We start from the raw sequence: 20,164 nt of genomic DNA on the forward strand, positions 1-20,164 counted from the left end.
TTTCAATTTATTTAAATATATATAAAAATTATTTTATAATATTATTATAATATTTATAATGATATTTTATCATTTATATATAAAATGATCAAATTAACAAAACATTGCATCAAAAACATAAAAATAGTAAAAACTGCAGAATGCTCCACCAGTCAACCATGACCATTTCTATACTGTTCAAAAGTTTGGGATAAACAAGATTTGTAATGTTTTCTGAAGAGGAATTTTTTTGCACATCAAGGCACCATTTATTTGAACAAAAATAGAGGAGAAAAAAACAGTAATATTTTGAAATATTATTACGAAAGTTCTCTATTTTATTATACTTTAAAATATAATGTATTCTTGTGATGCAAAGCTGAATTTTTATCTACCATTACGCCAGTCTTCAGTCACATGATCCTTAAGAAATCATTGTGACTGTTTAATATACAGATTTATCAATGTTGGAAAATGTTATGCTGCTTAATATATATATATATATATATATATATATATATATATATATTTTTTTTTTTTTTTTCAGGATTCTTTGATCAATAAAAAGTATTGTAAATAGTATGTTCAAAAAAAATATATTTTCTACCAATGTCTTTACTATCACTTTTTATCCGTTTAACACATACTGAATAAAAGTATTAATTTCCTTTAATTAAATTACAAAAAATAAAAAAACACTGATCCCAAACTTTTGAACTGCAGTGTAGCTAACTTACTTTTCAGAACGGTAGCTTCACTTTAGCGAAACTACTTGAAATTATGGAGTCGACTGCAGCTAGTCCATATTTCGTTCACACTGAGGTACATAGGCCTTCACTGTTTTTGCACTCACTCACCGAGGTTGTTATCTGTTAGAACTTCTTTCACTTTCTTAGTGATGGCATAGGTGTCCAGCTCGGGCGACATCGCTACCATCTCTTGTATGCTGAGGCCCGAGTGTCCCGGCAGAGGTAACGGTAGAGGCGTGCCGGGCTGGGACTCGGAAGTTTCGCTGGGCTCCTGGATGGACGCTCGGCACATCTGCTCCTCCTGCTGGCTTTTGACAGACTCCTCAGCCGAACTCAGAGGGGATTCTGGGGCAGGACTGCAGCTGGCTGAGGTCTTCGGAGTAATCTCTATGGAAATGAGAGGAACAGAATTAAGACGTTGCGCCAATGCAGCACGTGAGCTTGTCCTTTGGCTGGGCATTTCTTATCGACAGAAGGCCCGAACGAAGTTCTGTCTAAATATGGAGCGAGTAGCCAATGAAACCGTAACCCCAACCAAGGTCTTCCTGCTCAGCAACAGGAAGTGATGGACAGTGACAGATGCATCGTGTCATGCCAAGTCACAGCTTCTCTTGAAGCATAATGAGACAAATAAATTAACGAGGAAGAGAGACAAATGCGTTTGGTGTTCTGAGAATTAATAATGGTATGTACCAATATAGCTCCTCCAATAACACACATTTCTGCATTTAAAGGGCCAGTTGTTGACCCCCCCAAAAAAATTCTGTCTTAATTTATTCACCCTTATGTTGTTCTAAACCTGTATGACTTTCTTCTATGAAACAGATTTTTAGTTTTTTTGTTTGGAAGAATGTCCAAGCTGCAAGACTGAAATTACACTATCGTTCAAAGCTGGAATCAGTTATATATAGAGAATAAATAGGCCTATACAAGAAATATATTTTTATTTGAATAATAAATTCTGAAAACGAATGAAAAACGCAGAGTTTTTTGAGCTGCGTGAAAGGAAACCAGATGGCAGAAAGAAGCATCCTATTTTTCTTTAGGCTTATTTTATGTACAAAGATTTGTTTTTATTGTGAATGTAAACAAATAAAAGCAAATTGTTTACAATTCCGATTATCTTTATGACTTAATGGAGAAGTTGCTTCCACTCTTAGAAGGAAAAGCTCAAGTGATTGCGCTGGCGCTGCATGCGTGCACAGTTCTGCTTTGCTACTTTGACAATGCGGCCTGTTCTTTATCATAATAAAATACAGTCAGTCAAACATATGAAGAAAAAAAAACCCCACACTGCTCAGTTTAAATATGTAGTAAAATATGTGCCGTTAAGTGTTATTACTGTACTGCTGTGATGTTATGCAAAACATTTTTATTTATGTGGATATTGGAACGAGAGAGAAGTAGGCTATAATAAATAATAATTTGGCATTCAAATACATCGCAAATAAAGAAACATTTTATTTTGTGTCGAATGAGAGACTCAACATTGGTTCCATGTTTAGTTTCTGTTGCTATAACGTCTTATAGGCCTATTTTTTATTTTTGTTCATTATAAAATAGGCTACTGTTAATTGAAAGGATTTGTTGCGGAGTGAGAGGAACTAAAATAGCATAGGTATGTGTTTAATAAAATGCAACTTATTAATTTGCTATGCAACGTATGTTTTTTTCTCTCTAAAAACTTTTCTTTATACGTGTAGCGTAGCCTATTTTAACAATGCAGCAAACATTTTTTTATATTTTGATAAACTATTCTTTCTATTCATCAAAGAACACACCAAAAAAAATTCCACAAAAATATTGAGCAGTACAACTGTTTTTATAATTATTGATAATGCGAAATGTTTCTTGACCGCAGAATCAGCATATTAGAATGGTTTCAGAAAGAAAAGGAATTAATCACAGAAATAATTACATTTTAAAATACATTAAAATTTTAAAACTGTTCTTTATAATTTAGAAATTTTTTATACATAAGCTTTGTACTATATTTTCACTGTATAAATGCAGCCTTAGAGAGCAGAAGAGTGCATGGTTTTAAAATCTTTCCCTCCGTCATAGTTTCATTTGCTCATTTTTTATATATTGTGTACATGTACAATCATGTATTTTGATGATGTCACCCTAAATGAGTTTCTCATTGTTTTTGCACAAGAAAAATGCATCTTTTATTTTTATATTTACATTTTTAATTAAAGTGTTTTCATTTACATTATTTAAATTTATATTATATTATTGTATCATCTTACAAGTACAACCCTGAGAAATATTTTTAAAAAGACGACGAAAAAAATCTAGAAATTTGAGATCTTAAATTGTAATCTCATCCACAAACTAACAAAAAAGGTAAGAAACTAAGTATACAATTTGTGTTCAAAGGAAAATAGAAAGCCATACATGTTTGCAGCGACATAAGGGCTATTAAATAATGACCGAATTTTCATTTGAAGTAAATTATTATTCCTTTAATATGCATACATCAAGCACCCAACACTCTCTCTAATATTGTTCCCTTTCGTTTCCCATCTTCCTCTACCCCTCTATTTCAGATTCGTTGGCTGTGGCAGCGCAGTGCAGTGCTGGTGGTGAAGAGAGCATCGGGAGGGAGCGTCAGTTTGGATTAGCTGCCTGCCGAGCTGGGGGACACGGCAAACAGAGAGCAGGGCGCTCAAGGCGGGGAGCAGGCAGTCATATCAGATCTGCAGCAAGACCACGCACAGCCTGGTGACAGTTTGACTGGCGGCATGGTCTGTGTGTGTGTGTGTGTGTGGGAGGGGAGCGAGGGAGGTAGGAGGTGTTTTAGGGACACGAGCGGGAATGACAGGATGTTCCTGCGTGACATGCTGCAAGTAACCAGTGAGTATGCGTGTGATAAAGAGGACGGGAGGGGCGGCCACATCTGGACACACAGCTGGTTAATGCAGCTACGCATGTGGCCGAGCACACACACAGAGCCGGAATAAGCGGCACAAACGTGAAAGCCTACATCTGTCCAGCCCTAATTTTGATGCACGATGGGATTGAGTCTCATACGAACAACAGTTTTAAATCGAACAGGTCTGAAAATATCCGATTGGGACGTGCTCGAACCTCAAACTACAGCATAGATTTGAAAGAAATCAATACTTTTATTCAGCAAGGACGCATTCAATTGATCAAAAGAGAACGTAAAGAGACCATAAAGTTATTTTTTAAAGTAATTATATTTTACAATATTACGGTTTTTAGTGAATTTTTGATCAAATAAATGCAGGTGAGATTTCTTTTAAAAACATGAAAAAATAAATATCTTTTCGGCCCTAATTTTGAATCGGGTTGGGATTGCGCCACATACATGCAACAACAGGTTTAAACTGAATGGGTCCTAAAACATCTGATCGAGGCTTTGCTAAACTATAGCACAGTCTAATCTTAACTGGCTTTTGATTGGACGATCGCAAGGACGGACTGACATTCAGAGGAGAGGATCTGCAGAGACTGATGAGGGGTCATGGATTGCTCTTCAACTCACACACACACACCTATGCATACACATACATACACACACACACCCTGGAGGAGAGCTTGTTTTAGCCTGGCTGAGTGTGTCGTCCTAATGAGGGTCAGTAAGGACAGGCAATAATACAGGACACTTGCTAGAGGACAACAGACAGCGAACAGGAAGAACCTTGTGTGGTGTTGTAACATCTATCTATTTAAGCTTTTAGGCTTTTTTAACCTTTAGAGTTGCTTTTTCCCTTTAATTTTCTTACATGGTTTTTCTGAAAGAGACTGTTCACTCAAAAACTGAAAAATGACCATTTCCTAAGCCTACTGTCATTGCATGACTGTATGACTTCTTTCTGCAATTCCTTGACAGTAAAATTTTGAAGAGCGTAATGATTTTCTGTGCAGTTACAGTGAATGTGGAGTGAAGACGAAAGAAAGTGTGTCATACTGGTTTGGACCAACATGAGGGTGACTAAATTACACATTTCATTACAGAGTGAAATATTCATTTTGTTTTTTAAGCAATAACTGGCTCCCTTCTTTCTATAAATCAGCATATATCAGAAGGTTGACCTAAATCAAAGTCATCAAAAACATTCGGTTTTACTGTAAATCCTGATCGGGCTCTTTCCTGTGCCCTGCCACCATTTGCAGTTTTTTTTTGTTGCTGAGGTGCATTAGCTCAGTGCTAAGTGCTCCATGCTGAAAGCTGTGAGGCACAGAACAGGGCAGCTGGAAGAAATAAACCCATTACAGACGTCTAAAGCTCGGGCCATTATGGTGCCTGCTGTTCAGATTATCTACCAAATCGGTCAAGCCTGGCCAGTTCATTTAAATACACTTTCTCCCCAACTATCCACACTGGCACGTCACTGCATGAATGTATGTGCAAACATATATCCCGATTCCCAGTTTAATATAGTTAATAAAAAAATACAAAATAAGTAGTAAAAAAAAAAAAAAAAAAAAAAAAAAATATATATATATATATATATATATATATATATATATATATATATATATATATATATATATATATATATATATACACACACACATAACATATCTACATAATAAAAATAAAAAACTGTTTTTTAATATAATATAATATAATATATAAAACATTATGGTTCAAAAATGTATATCAGTGATTTTTTGTAAATAATACTTTTATTCTAAAAGAACGCATTAAAATTATCAAAATGTTATAATTATAATTTTACAATATAATATAATTAAATATAAAAAACAAAAAAAATCACATTTGAAATCACTTGAAATGACAATAATCTTGCGTTTTTGTCTCTGTGTGTGTTTAAAAACCATCATAATATCACAAAGTCCATTTAAATTCTTCATGGTTTGGATTAAACAAGAAAATGGTGTGACATTTACATTTCTGTTTAAGCTAACAGCCTCGTTTCCAAAGTTGACTGTCTCCTATTTCTTTTTATAACCACCTATTGCTTCTCCAGTTGAACTCATTGCTATAATGTATATATTACTCGGCTTAATTTGTGGTAAAAATGACAGAGAAAGGCTTCTTTAAGTAGGACAGCGAGCAAGTGCTATTCATCATAATCGGCCTCGCACTCACACGCACAGCTTGACTCCCATTTATCATTCCATCGGCTGATTATTTGCATATTAATCAGCCACTGGAGCATGATGGTGCGCTCGGCAGCCAGTCACAGAGGTGGAGAGGCGGGTAATTATCATATATCCTGGCGCTGATGGGCTAATTGATTACAACAGCTCAAGGAGGCCCTTGAGAGAGCCCAGGGGGCCTTTTCTGGATGGCCCCTGTGAGACAAACCCCCCTCCCCATCCACGCTGCAACGATTTAACCCAACCCCCCGATGCCTTTCCTTGAAATCCAGGTCAATGGAAATATTAAAAAATTGATGACTGCTAATAAACGGCATAACGGGGTTTAAAAAGGCTTTGAACTGCAAAATAATAACTCGATTTTTACATCCATAACTCACAGTTTAAGATATTCACATCTCACAGTGCAAACTAAACAGTAGTTCATAGTGCTAATAATTATATGGCACTTTAATAAACATCTGAGATCGATCACCAGAACGCGTTGTTGTCCTAGGATAATGACTGCACATTAAAAGTGGGTCAATAGTATGATCCTGTATCCATTTAGTCATGAGTAATTTAAATTCTCCCACCACAAGGCCGAGTGAGGAACAGCTGGCTGAACTACTGAAGGTTTATCCTCGGTTTTTTTTTTTATTCAAGCCAGGCTAAAACCAGTATCAGTCAAATCATTAAAGGAATCCAGCCGTTAGCATTTTCAGGAAATGCTGTTTTTTTCTTTACTTTTTTAAAACTGCATCTCAGAGCGCACTATATTAATCAGACAAATATTATAAGCCATCCATTAAAGTCAGAATGAACAAGATATTCATCAAAAAAAAAAAAAATGTCAAAAATGGGTGATCTTGACATTAGAGACCAGGCAGCTTGCTTCATTCCTGTGATATTTTCAGGTTTAGATATTCTAGAGAAATCTAATTTTGGCGAGAAGCGGATGTGATCGGAGAGTTCTGCATTCTCAAACGCCCATGCCAAATGATAAGAAAGCCGAATGAATGGTGGCTTTGATGGCAGCTCAGGATGTGAGGAGTGAAACCGAGAAACCAAAGCCACATCAGAAATGAGAAGCTCTTTCACATCCGTTTTGAGCCACTGTGCACGTTTCTCTGTATAGATAAAACTACAGTGACGTCTGTGATGCTAAACACTATCAGACTGTTACCTTGTGTCTGTCCAGGCATTGGCAGCAGTGCCTGGCCCAGCTCTCCGTTCAGCCATAACTGCATGCGTATAAACGGCTCTCTTCCTTTCTGCGTGAGCTTGCTCCAGTGCTTTGGCCGAGAGAGCATGTCGCTCACGCTCCCCTGAGAGAGGCCCAGCACCTGCAATCCACGCACAAACACACACACACACACAGGAGATATGGTACATCAGTTTCAGAGAAAAACAGCCCTGAAACAAATATGAAGATATTTCATGATGCAATAAGAAGAAAGATGCAGCTGCTATTACAAACTCATACATTTGCATGGAGTATAAAAACGAAACCGACACACACTCGCTCAAATCGTTACTTAGGAGAACCACGGGTGGGTAATTGATGGAAGCGTATCTGATGGGGAAAGCACTGACCTTCTCGCCAAAGATCCGCTGGCAGATGCCATTCTTGGCTAGTTTGTCTTTGACCTGCTGTGTGAGATCGACAGTGTCCACTTCCTGGTACATGTAGTACTCGTACTGCTCGGGTGTGAGCGGGGGCACCACGGGTTTGGCGACTTTGGGGAGGGACAGTAAAGGCGAGGAGGAAGGCAGTGGGCTGCTCTGAGGCGTCTCGCTGCCGCTGGGCATCTGCAGACTCAGCTCTGAGCTCTGGGAGTAAGGGGACTCAGAGCTGGGCCAGTCTTTCCAGTAATCCAGAGAGGAAGCAGGAGCCACAGGCGCAGTGCTGCCCAGCCGAGGGAGCTTCTGGTGGGGGCAAATAGTAATAAAGTTGGGGTTAGCCGCATAAGGAAACTGCATGTGGCTTAAAGAGGAAGAAGTGGGCTATTCTAGGGTGTGACTTTTGAAGAAAAATCCAATATGTGATACCTTGTTCAATAATGCAATAATCGATATGCGATACGATATTGCTTTAAGTGTGTGAAATCAATTTAGATCACATATATGAAAAATTATATAGTCAATATATGTTTCGCATTATTTCTTGATGTGAAAATTCTTCTGAAAGTGAACAAACAATTGAACAAATCAATAACAAAATAACACAATAAACAGCACTTTGAGTCTTTCAGGTAGGCCTACATTAGATATAATTATTCACGTAAAAAACAATACAGAAACAGAATAATCAAATGTAAAGCTAAAACACTGCATGGTCTTCACATGAATTAAATATGCATAGATTCATTATTAAGCTACAAAGTTTATTCAGTCAAGTCTTTTTTTTGTTTAACAGACAGCTGCAGGTTTACTGTATTAGGTTGCTCGGATCCTGTTGCTTTGATTACGATTTCTTTCCCAACCATTCAAATTTTCTTAAGACGTAACCGACTGCGCTTAGGTATTTTGACATAACTCTGTGTGTATTTGACCATGTGAGTGCAATAAGGCCCAAAAGAAAACTGAAGGGGATCACACGCCGTCAGAAAGGACATATTTTCACAATGTTTTGAAGTAGTCTATTATTAAATTAATTCCGATATCACATGCCATTGTGATGTGCATATTGCAATATTTACATTTGCGATATTTCGCTAATTTCGAATTATCGTGCACCACTAGGTGAGACTATTCTGACTAATGTAAAGTAAATACAGAGCTTGTGAATGCAATGGTATTCTCTGTATGCAATATAGATGTTATGGTGGTTGCAAAGATATTGCTGTCCACAGAAAAATTATGTAAAAATAAATTAATAATTTGATAAATTAGTCAATTAAAAAAATAATAAAAAAACATCCAGAGTTCTACATTTATTTTCATTTAGATTTATCCTGCAGCACTATTAACAATGCACTATACCTCCTTGCTATCCTCTTGGCTGTGGGTGTCTTCACTAACAGAGGGCTGCCCGGTTCCACGACGCTCAGAGAGACCTGTGCTCCACCAGTGCTCCCTCCAAGAACCCCCACCTAAACCTCCTCCACTCTCAGAGAGACGTCCGAGCTTGTGCACTCCATCCACCCCCACATCTGAGACGGCCACCTCACCCATCTCCTTCTTCACCCCACTGTGGAAGTCCAAGAGAGGAGAGGTGGAGGGCTTCTTCAGAGACTGAGTAATAGGGGTGTAGGGGAGGGTGGAGAGCGAGGAGCCCAGGAGTGAGAGATCGGTCGGGGCCATAGAGCTGGCCTTCAGTACGGGCTCCAGAGCCACCTGCTGGGCCTCCATCTCCCTCCGAGCCTGCTCAAGGATGGAACGAATGTTCTCGTCGGAGTTGCTGGAGGAGGACGGAGGCTGAGAACTCTCAACTGCAGAACAGAAGAGAACAAGTAAGTGGTCACAATCTTTTTCACCAATACACCACCACATTATTACTCAAAAAAGAGGAACTTAAAGGAATAGCTTACAGAAAAATAAAAACTCTAGTATTATTTACTTAACCCTCATGTTTTCCAAACCCTTTACAAACTTTCTTAAGTGGAACATTGAAAAATGTTGTAACAGAAGTTATGAAAATAAAAAGATACAGTGACCAAAAGGACAAAAGAGTACAAGAAACACTCAATTTTGGTCTTTATGCAAGGGAAACTCCACCCCAAAATGAAAATGGCGTCATTAATCACTTAACTCCATGTTTTTCCAAACCCGTAAAAGCTTCGTTCGTCTTCGGAACACAATTTAAGATATTTTGGATGAAACCAGGAGGCTTGTGACTGTCCCAGACTGCCAAGTAATATGCTCAGTCAAGGTCCAGAACTGCAACGTTATGAAGCAACGACAATACTTTTTGTATGCGAATAAAACAAAAATAATGACTTTATTCAACAATTTGTCTCCTCTGTTTAACTCATCATCAGCGTGGTGCCATTTTGGTGAATCTGAGCTGCACGCAGGCAGCGTACGATCTTCTATGTCGGCTGCGACACAAGGATACGTTTTCTACGTATATTTACGCTTTGATTTGAAAGAAAGAAAGAGAAGACAAATTGTTGAATAAAGTCATTATTTTAGTTTTATTTGCGTGGTTGAACCACTGATGGCAGATGGACTATTCTGACGATGTCTTTCATACTTTTCTGGACCTTGACAGTGTTAGAGTACTTGGCAGTCTATGGGACAGTCACAAGCCTCCTGGTTTTCATCCAAAATATCTTCAATTCTGTTGAAGACAAAGCTTGAAGGGTTTGGAATGACATGGGATGTAAATGATTAATGACAAAATTTTCATTTTGGGTGTTTTTCATAATTTTTGGAGCTTGAGCTTGAGCTTTAGCCCCTAATTACTTCTATAGTATGGAGAAGAGCAGCTTGAACATTCTAAAAAACATAATCTCTTGTTTTCCCAAGAAGACTGAAAGTCATACAGGTTTGAAAAACTAAAACATGAATGTGAGTAAATGATGACAGAAGTTTTGATTTGGGTGAACTATTCCTTTAAAGGGTGCCAATAAGAGATTGCTGCCCTATGCTACACAATAACATTTCAGAATAAATTTGGAGTTTAACATGACATATGATATATCAATATTATATATTATGATTTCAAATTTTCAAGTTAAACAAAGATGTCTGTTTTCTGTGAGTGAGACCGTAAAAGACTTCTCAACACGTGTACACAGGGTTTTTTATTGATGTATATATATATATAAAACATACATCGGTCATAAATCCTGACTGATTTATGACAGTGAGAAGTTCATTGGAAGCAGTAGCGCTCTTGGCGTGGGGGGAAAATCTTGGGGGGAAAACTTTCAACAGACAGCACAAAACCTCACCAAGTCTTAGACTGTGTGCATATATTTGGAAATAGCTGCCCGACCCTCTGTGGTAACCTGATCGCCGTTGCCTCTCCCCCACACCGTCTGCAGTGGCAGGTGGGGAAGAGAGTTAGTTTAATTCCGTTACACAAGCTTGGACAGGAAAAGGTAAAGGAGGGAATTTCAACATTCAAAAACAGAGGGGATATAACTCAGTATGTTATTGACTGATATAATCATTTAGGACATACACCATCATTCAGAAGTTTGGGGTTAATAAGATTTTTGAATGTTTTTGAAGGAAATCTCTTATGCTCACCAATGCTGCATTTATTTGATCAAAAATATGGTAAAAACAGTAATACTGTGAAATATTATTGCAATTTTTGAAACAGGAGTTTTCTACTTGAATCTATTTTAAAATATCATTTATTCCTGTGAATTTTCAGTATCACTACTCCAGTGTTCAGTGTCACATGATCCATCAGAAATCATTTTAATATGCTGATTTGGTGCTCAAGAAACATTTCTTATTTCAATGTTGAAAGCAGTTGTGTGGCTTAATATTTTCGTTAAAAATGTGATACATTTTTTTCAAGTGTCTTTGGTAAATATAAAGTTAAAAGGAACAAATTATTTGAAATTGAAACGGAAGTCTTTACTGTCACTTTTGATCAATTTAATGCATTCTTGCTGAATAAAATATTAATTTCTTAAAAAAACTTGAACAGTAGTTTACTATGTTAGTATGATGACACCACAATCAATTCTACAATAGAAAACTTGACTCATTTAGAAGTGAATGAAAGAATGATTGAGTCCAATCCTACAGGAAGTGACATAACTGATTGTGGGAAGGTGGAAAACACATGTGCCTTGATCCTTCCTTGATTACCTGATGACAGAAAAAGACTCACCTGCTTTCTGCACTTGTAACTCTCTCTTGGCCTGCTCCAAGATGGACTTGATGGCTTCATCGGAGCCGGTCTCAGGTGCGCGGATCCGTGTGGTGATGTTACCTGGGAAGACACGAGAAGGACATGTAGCTGTGAGTGACACGTCATGTGTAACAATCTGGAGCACAATACACTTTCTTTTAGACTGATAATGGCAAAAATATGGCTATTTCTGCATGACAAAGCAAGAGTTCAAACAGATGCAAACGCAAGCTTATTCTAAACAACAAACTACCTGATATGCTAAAATAAGCCTGACATTTTTTTATTTCAGGGAATTGCAATCCTGCAACCAAACTCACTGGCACAAAACTAAAAAAACATTAGCAATCGTTTTCTTGTCTATAATATTGTGTGTATCAGCACCTGCCCGTGGCTACAGCTGCACTTCCTGTGCAACGACTGAAACCTTTTCCTGTCCTCCACAACAAAGATACGGTGCAATTTGGATACAATCCATGAGAAACAACAGAGCTTGTGTGGAAGTATCATCAGACGGGCTGGTGCAATAATAATAAATATGGAAAGAGAGAGAAAGAAAAAGTGGCGGAGGGGAAAGCACCCAGCGAGTAGTGGGCAGCAGGGCAAGGTCAGAGTCACTGGTGTGTGAGAAGAGCAGCTGGACGTGTGTGTGAGGTGGAAGTAATGCTCTCTCTCACACACACAGGGGTGGCTAGCCACCCACAGCGCCGCCCTGGGGGAGACTCAACCACCAGTTGTAATGTGGTGGCACTGCAGATCTGCCTGAAAGATTCTGCCACACACACACACACACACACACACACATAAACACACAAGCTGACCACGAAATAACACGACAGACTTCTCAAGGACCTCCGTGATGGAAAGTTACATAGGTTTAGGCTTGATAACCCTGACACAAGAGTTTTTTCCACAGTTTGAAACTAATCTATGCTGTCGAAGGTGTAGCAATTATTATAAACATCTGTCTTCCGACAGTCCGAACGAGATCTTTTTAAGTTCCAGTCACAGCTCTTCCAGCCCTGTCTGTCTCACTCACTTGTTATGCAACAGATTCCAGGCCAGAGATTGAGAAGAAACAGACCAGCACAACAAAAACATACAGACACACTGCGGATCTGACACTCCAGAAACCCGTAACACGAGAGGGAAGGCGTGAGACAGACCTGGCCGCGTGGAGCCTTCCGAGCCGGTCCTTCGCTTCGGAACATCCTGAAACACTCTGTTCAGGTTCTGGCCTGGGTTCTCTGTTGGAAAACAAGTGGCGGAAGATAGAAATAAAGTAAGACCAAGCCCTAAACTTCTGCTGTCAATTGTCCAATCATCTCCAGGGCTCAACAATAAGAATGACTTTTCTATACAAAACATTTCTTTTTTAGGTCAGAAATGTCACCTGTCTTACAGCCTCAGCGGCATCAGTGTATCTTGCATTCGCTGACGAGCAAACACCTTGGAATTTGAATTTTGCTGATTTAGATGTTAACGTTATTTAGCTAATAATAGCTAGCACAGATGATGTTTTGGTGTATTTGCGAGAGAATGACTAGCCTTTATCACAATCATTTTCCAAAAGTACTAATAAATCCATAGCTTTCAGAGTTACATTGTAACTGTACAATTTCCAGCAATTTCGCAAGTTAAAAAACGCCTGAAATCTTTACCAAAAGATATTTATATTTTTTTTAGGTTTTAATGATAAATAACTTGCATATTTTTCTGCTTTTCAGATTTTTTTTTTTTTATAGATCATTTTAATTTAAATTAAGGTAACACTTTTCTTATAGCCTTTATGTATAATGCTTTATAAAGGGTTTTTTAAGGGTATAATGCATTCTAATTAATCATTATGTGCGTTGTAATACATCTTGTCATCAAGAATTATAACTGAACTTAAAATCCATAGTGTAACAATGAATTTATGATTTTTGTGATTGTGCAATGCATTATAATGTGTGTTACAAGGCATAATTAATGCAGTAAAACTACTTTTATAATGCGTTATACATAAAGGCTTTAAGTAAAGTTTAACCCTTTTTAAAATATACATATAGTAGCATAAAATGTTATGTCCCCCATTGGGGAAACTTATTTGCAAAAACAAGAAAAATAGACATTACAGCCACAAACAATAAGAATATAATTTACAATATAATACAAATAAACATAAAATGTAAAAAAAAATATAGACTTTTTTCTGAAACGCAAAAAAAGAATCATTTTGGGGTAAATTATAAATTATATTTTTTAAATTAAAAAAACAAATGTATTCCTGTGAAAAGAAATGCATATATTCCTTTTCTAAAGCATATAATATGCATTGCTAAAGAAATCCTTATTGTTGAGCCCTGATCTTAAATGGTTGTCAGAATGTCTACACAGTCAATTCTGAGAGCACTTAGTAAAACTAATCCAAAGTAATTCCTTTACATGGACAGATACATGTAAATATCCTTTGAATGGTAGTTTGTTCAGCTTAAACACAAATCGACCTAGTCTGACCCCAAAGAAAGCCACCTGCACCGTGCAGAACTCACTCGAGCGATTATTTCAACGTTAATGTGCTCCTTTATCCCAGGTCTTTGATGTGAATGAATGGGTTTTAAGGTTTTTACAAAGTTCATACTCCCATGGGAGACCACAAGCCGACGCTATGGAGGCAGACAGCCAGACCAGACTCCCTTGAAGACGTTCCAAACCTGTGTGCAGACGCATGGGCAGCACAGTCAGCCTTTTTCAGCTCCGGCTCGGTTTCAAAACTACTGCCTCACAGCCAGACTGAACAAACTTAGACTCAGCTCAACACGGCTTCAAGGATTTGCAGCCAACTGCCCTCATATGCAAGTACTCTCGCTCACGCTGGGCTTGGCCTTGATTTGTTCGCTCTAGCTGTGAAGCACAGACTTGAGGCAAAACATTATGCTCGCAAACCGCTCTGAACTTCCTCTTTACCTGTAGGCTGAAACCGAAATGAAAGAAAGGGTAGACTGCTGAAGTTTAGCTCTAATCAACACGCCTCCTGTGCCTACTGAGTACTGACAGTGTTTCCGTCAGACTCTAGTCTCTAGTCTTTATGGGCTTCATGTAGTTATATGAAAACTCTTAATCTTAAAGGTTGTGTGTGCCATAGTGGATGAAAGGGTTAGTTCAGCCTAAAGCTTATCAGAAGGGAATCATGTAACCCTGTTTTTGCCTACGGTAAAAAATAAAATGAAATAATAATAAGGTAACAGCGACTTCATACCTGACTATTGTGACTTCTTACCTCACAAATTAGATTTTTTTTTACCTCAGAAATTCAACTATTTTTCTCTTAAATGAAACTCTATACCTCAGAAATGCAAATTTATAACAAAATTCCCCCTTTTTTTACCCCACAAATGTGAAATTATACCTCATAATTAATTTTTCATAATTAAGACATTTACTTGCCAGATTTTACCTCACAAACATGACTTGTCATGTTCATAACATCATCTTATCATATTAACTACTTCACAAAAATGAAGTACAAATTTTTATACCTCACAAATGTGACTTCATTTTACAACACTGCATTCAGTTATTTCATACCTTAGAAATGCTAGTTTTACCTCATAAATGTGACTTTTGCCTCAGAAATGTGACTACTTTTCTCATATTTGAAACTCTTTACCTCAAAAATGCAAATGTATACCATGTAATTGAAACTTTTTACCTCACAAATGCAACTCTTTTTACTCACAAATACAACTTTATAGCTCAAATGTAAAATTATTTCTCATAATTAAGACTGTTACTAGCCAGTTTTTACCTCACAAACGTGACTTCCTATCTCATAAATGCAACCACCACACAAAAAAATGCTTCTTTATCTCAATCACTTGACTTCATTTTACATTATCGTGACTTTATACCTCACTAATAAGATTTCATACCTTAGAAATGTGATTTTTACCTTACAAATGACTTCATAACTAACAAATGCAAGATTTTACCCGACAAATGTGACTTCATTTATTAAAATTTGCCACTTTATACTTCATAACTCAAAAACGTTACTTTATATCTCACAATTGTAACTTCCTAGCTCATAAACATGACTTTATACCTCACAAATGAAACTGTATACCTCACGATAATGACTTTATATTTCATGACTTTACAACTCACAAATGCGACTTTATACCTCAAAACTGTGAATTCTTACCTCAAAATCACGATTTAATATCTCACAATTGTAACTTTATATCTCAGAAATGTGACTTCATATCTCACAAATGCAACTTTAGTTCTTATTTAAACATTTAGATCACAATTACTCATTTAATTGTTTTTTTTTTTTACATTGAGGCAAAAAAAAAAAAAAGCTTCTATAAGAAGTACAGCTGGATCACAGCAATCGCAAATCACCTCTCTTGTTATTTCAAATATTTGACTATTAAAGAATCTGATTTGACTGCTCTAAAGAAATATGTACTCCAAATGTAATACTGCTAACGTCAGTGTGCCCATGTTTAAATTGCTTACATGTGAGAGAAAATAAACGTGCATTGGGAGATTTGCGATAACAAGGTTAAGTTGTTTCTTCAAGCTCTGTAACTGACCTCTCTGCCTGCCCTGGATGCTCCTCAGTGCCAGGATGTTCTGCTCATCAGACAGGAAGTGCTTCATCTTGTGAAAGGGCTCTTTGCCACGGATTGTTAACTTGCTCCAGGGTTTGGGCCGGGCCAGAATCTCACTGACCGAGCCTTGGGACAGACCCAACACATAATGGCCGAACACACGCTGGCCGATGTTGTGTTTGATCAGCTGCTCCTTGACCTGTCGCGCAATCTCAGCCGTGTCCATTTCCTCCCCTTCCGACGTGCTGCCCGCGCCCTCAGACTGGCTGGGAGAGGGTGCTAGGCCGTTAACCTCCGGACTGCCTGCTGACTGAGGGGGTAGGGGGCTGGAGAGAGAGTTGGTTGTAGCGTAATGGGGCGGCCCGAAGAGCACAGAACTTGGAGAAGGGTCCTGGAGGGCTTTGGTGTAGATGGTTTGCATGAGCTGCCTCTGAAGAAGTGAGTTGAGTGCCATTTTGCCAGCCAACGGGGGGAACGTGGCACCCACGCTTGCCATGCCGGGGGTAAAGAAGTCTGGCCCGATGCCTGTGGGGGAGAAAGGGTGGGTACCGTTGGCACTGGCAGCAGATTCGGAGGTAGCGGTGCCCGTCCTCATCAAAAGCTGAGGGGAGGGGGGAGGAGGGGACCCCTGGAGTGTGGTAGGGACTGGAGTGGCAGGAAGACGCTGAGGGTTTTCCACTGTGGTTTCTTTACTTTTCCGCCCCACAGATCCTGAAGAACAAACGAAGGGTGATGAGAAAAATCATGGGTACTGATTTAGACTGCTGCTAAAAATATTTAGGAGATAAATGTACAGTAAAATCCTGGCAAGGTGATTTTGTACCATCCTGAAGGTGGATCCTGGCCAATTTACTGTTCATTATGCCATGGCTACTTAATAAATAGACGTAATGCTGAAATCTGAGAACACAAAGTAATACTAAAGAAAGTATAACTATTGGTTTTAAAATTGGTTACCTGGAACAAAAGACAAAATTTATACAAAGAAATCATTCTACAAAAATACATGACCACAGAATGTCTTTTGACCAATTACAATCCAGAACTCCATATATATATATATATATATATATATATATATATATATATATATATATATATATATATATATATATATAATAATACACACATATATAGAGACTGTATTTCAAATTACATATATATATATATATATATATATATATATATATATATATATATATATATATATATATATAATATATATATATATATATATATAATATATATATATATATATATATATATATTTTTTTTTTTTTTGGTCATGTTTTGTTACTTGCTGTTTTACTATAATTATCTGTGAAATTTACTAGAAATTTCTGATTGAAAACAGGTTCTATACCCATTTTTATCTATTGCACAGCTATTTCTGTTTCCCTATTGTAAAAATGAAACTAAGACAAATTCAAAATGTCCATTTAAATGTTATTTTAAAAAAAACTAGGCAGCAAAGTGCCATAGACTTTCTTTCCACGCTTCAAGGAAATCTGTGGTGTGTGTGTGTGTGTGTGTGTGTGCCACAGGCTGACGTTTAACACTGATCTCCTCTGAGGTCTGTAGTCTAGCAGGCATGTCCAGAGATATCAGGCCAGGCAACTGTGCGTGGGCTACCTGCTCATGCTGTGGGGACTGTTCACTGCAAGGGCTTGTGGGTGTCAGTACGGTTATCCTTTTTGCCATGACAAAACACCTCTGCTGTGTGCGCTTCCATAACAATACCATCACTTTATACAATGGTGGCAAAATCAATATTTAGTGCAACAGAATTCTGTTGGCTGTCAGAGACAGATACAAGCTACGATCACACATGATTCTCCAACACTGCCATCAGCAGCGAATGCCAGGTTTAAAAATGCTAAATTTGTGATAGAAAGTCACATTTAAAACGCAAATGAAATGTATGATCTCCAAAGGGCTGTCCAGAGGTGTTCTGTAATGACATTTCCAACCTTACACACACAGAGCGTGGTCGAAAGAGCAGGTCTAATTATCACATTGGTCTCTGCTGGCCGTTCAGGATTTATGCAAGCCCCAGGTGACCTGATCTCCTACAAGCCAAAACGTAATATTCTGCTGCCTCTAGAAAAGGGTGAACTGACCTTAACAAAACAAATGCCTCCAAACCTAACTCGTCACTCTCAGGATGATCTGTTATGATATATATTAGTTTTTTCTTGAGGCAAAATAAAGTCATACAGCCATAAAGTTCTGAAAGTTTTATTAGGTCATGTTGCATGTCCAGCTGCATTTTAGGTGAAGTTAGGTTTGGAAAAAAGTAATCAATAAATGACGCCAGTTCCTGTGTATAAGCTGCAGCTTCGCATTTTCCCTGTGACTGGCTGGTTAATGTTCCTCGGAAGAGGATGGACAATGTGTAAACTCACCACTGAAGTCATTGTTGGCCAATCGTTTCAAAGCGCTCTCAGACAGCTGGCTATGGACTTTCCCCATCAGCAACATCTCCAACGGCTTAGATGAGTCCTAAAATGAAGGACGAATAAAGTTAAGAAAAAATATACACAAGGGTAGAAAATGATGGGAAGGGAACAGAAATGAGGGAGAAAAAGGAAGTGAGGAAGGAAGTAAAGCAGGAAGAAGAAAAATGTAGTTATGGAGAGGGAAGGAAGGAGAAACAAATGCAACGTTTTTAAAGGAAATCATTGAGAAAATAATAAAGAAAAAAGAAAAGAAAGGGGAAATTAAGGAAGAAAAAGGAATGAAAGAAGGAAGGAAGAAGGGATGAAGGAAGGAAAGAAGAAAGGAATGAAGGAAGGAAATGTAATGTTTTAAAAGGAGATAATTGAGAAAAGAAAGAAAATAAGAAATTAGGGAAAATAGGGAAATTAAGACAGAAAGGAAGGAAGGAAGGAGAAGGAAATGTAAGGTTTTTGAAGAAAAGAAGGAAAGAAAGAAAGATAAGAATTGAGAAGAAATGTTAAGAGAAATGGAACAGAAGGAAGTGAGGAAGGAAGTGAACAGACAGAAGAAAAAAAGGTAATGAAGGAGGCAAAGATGAACGGAAAAAAACAAAGGAAGTTATGGAAAGAAAAAGTGGGGATAGAGGGTTTTAGGAAGGAAAAAATTGAGAAAGGGAAAGAAAGGAAGGAACTGAGTAAGGAAGGGAACGGAAAGGGGAAAAATGAATTTAGGATTAAAGAATAGAAGAAAGAAGGAATGTAAAGGATGAAACAAACCAAAGAAAAAAAAATTCTCTCTCTTTCACATGAATTTATTAGTAAAAAATTTAAATTAATGTTTCAGAAATGAACGGGACAAATTTATGACATGATATTCAATATTTACAAAACATTAAAAGCGAGAAAACATGTTGCCTTTTACTATTACAAGAAGAAAAAAAACTAATAATGTGATGTGTTACCTGTACTGAAGAGTGATGATCTGACGAGTTGTGCTCCATTGATTTCATGCTGCTGTTGAGAGTGAAAAAAAGTGTTTACGTATGAAATAATATGAACAACAACTACAAAGACAAATGTTCATCCAGAAGCCTTCGCTTTCCAAAATTCAAGTCAAGAACTGAACCCCGCTTGGCTTAATAAGCATTGGCTCAGCGTTCAGTATCATAATTCGAAAATTCCTGTGACACCTACAATCACGTTACTCAAATTAACCTGTGTGCCTTGCCATGCTCCTCTCAGGACTGATCTGTTATCTATGGATTAAACGGGGCCATTTTCAAAAGCCTTTTGGGTGAAAACACTCATTATATTACGGTGGAATGTGCCTCGAGTAGACAACAAGCTATCAATATACATTCAGCAAAGCGGCTTTTTAGGCCGATCATCAGACCAGCGCAGATCTTAACAACACCCTCTATTCATGGATTACTTGCTTTAGAAGTCCCAATTGGGAATATTACGCCTAAAATCAAGTTATGCAACGGACAGCCAGAC

General features: G+C 37.7%; 1 protein-coding gene across 8 annotated transcripts in view; it reads right to left on the reverse strand.

Moving 5' to 3' along the window:
- LOC113109931 (homeobox protein cut-like 1) overlaps nt 1-20,164 on the reverse strand; it is a 115,147-nt gene that overhangs the window by 10,727 nt on the left and 84,256 nt on the right. For 3 of the 8 annotated variants that reach the window (XM_026273831.1, XM_026273825.1, XM_026273827.1), the window contains exons 13-22: nt 19,630-19,681; nt 18,635-18,731; nt 16,212-16,940; nt 12,795-12,875; nt 11,608-11,709; nt 10,709-10,795; nt 8,793-9,241; nt 7,404-7,736; nt 6,994-7,153; nt 837-1,115 (exon numbers count right to left, since the gene is read on the reverse strand). In XM_026273831.1, coding sequence (XP_026129616.1) covers nt 837-1,115; nt 6,994-7,153; nt 7,404-7,736; nt 8,793-9,241; nt 10,709-10,795; nt 11,608-11,709; nt 12,795-12,875; nt 16,212-16,940; nt 18,635-18,731; nt 19,630-19,681 — 2,369 coding nt within the window. The remainder of the gene's footprint in view (nt 1-836; nt 1,116-6,993; nt 7,154-7,403; nt 7,737-8,792; nt 9,242-10,708; nt 10,796-11,607; nt 11,710-12,794; nt 12,876-16,211; nt 16,941-18,634; nt 18,732-19,629; nt 19,682-20,164) is intronic. The other 5 variants (XM_026273832.1, XM_026273828.1, XM_026273826.1 and 2 more) reach the window with 4 other exon arrangements.

The sequence above is a fragment of the Carassius auratus genome, chromosome 10 (assembly GCF_003368295.1).
Source record: "Carassius auratus strain Wakin chromosome 10, ASM336829v1, whole genome shotgun sequence".
Taxonomy (NCBI): domain Eukaryota; kingdom Metazoa; phylum Chordata; class Actinopteri; order Cypriniformes; family Cyprinidae; genus Carassius; species Carassius auratus.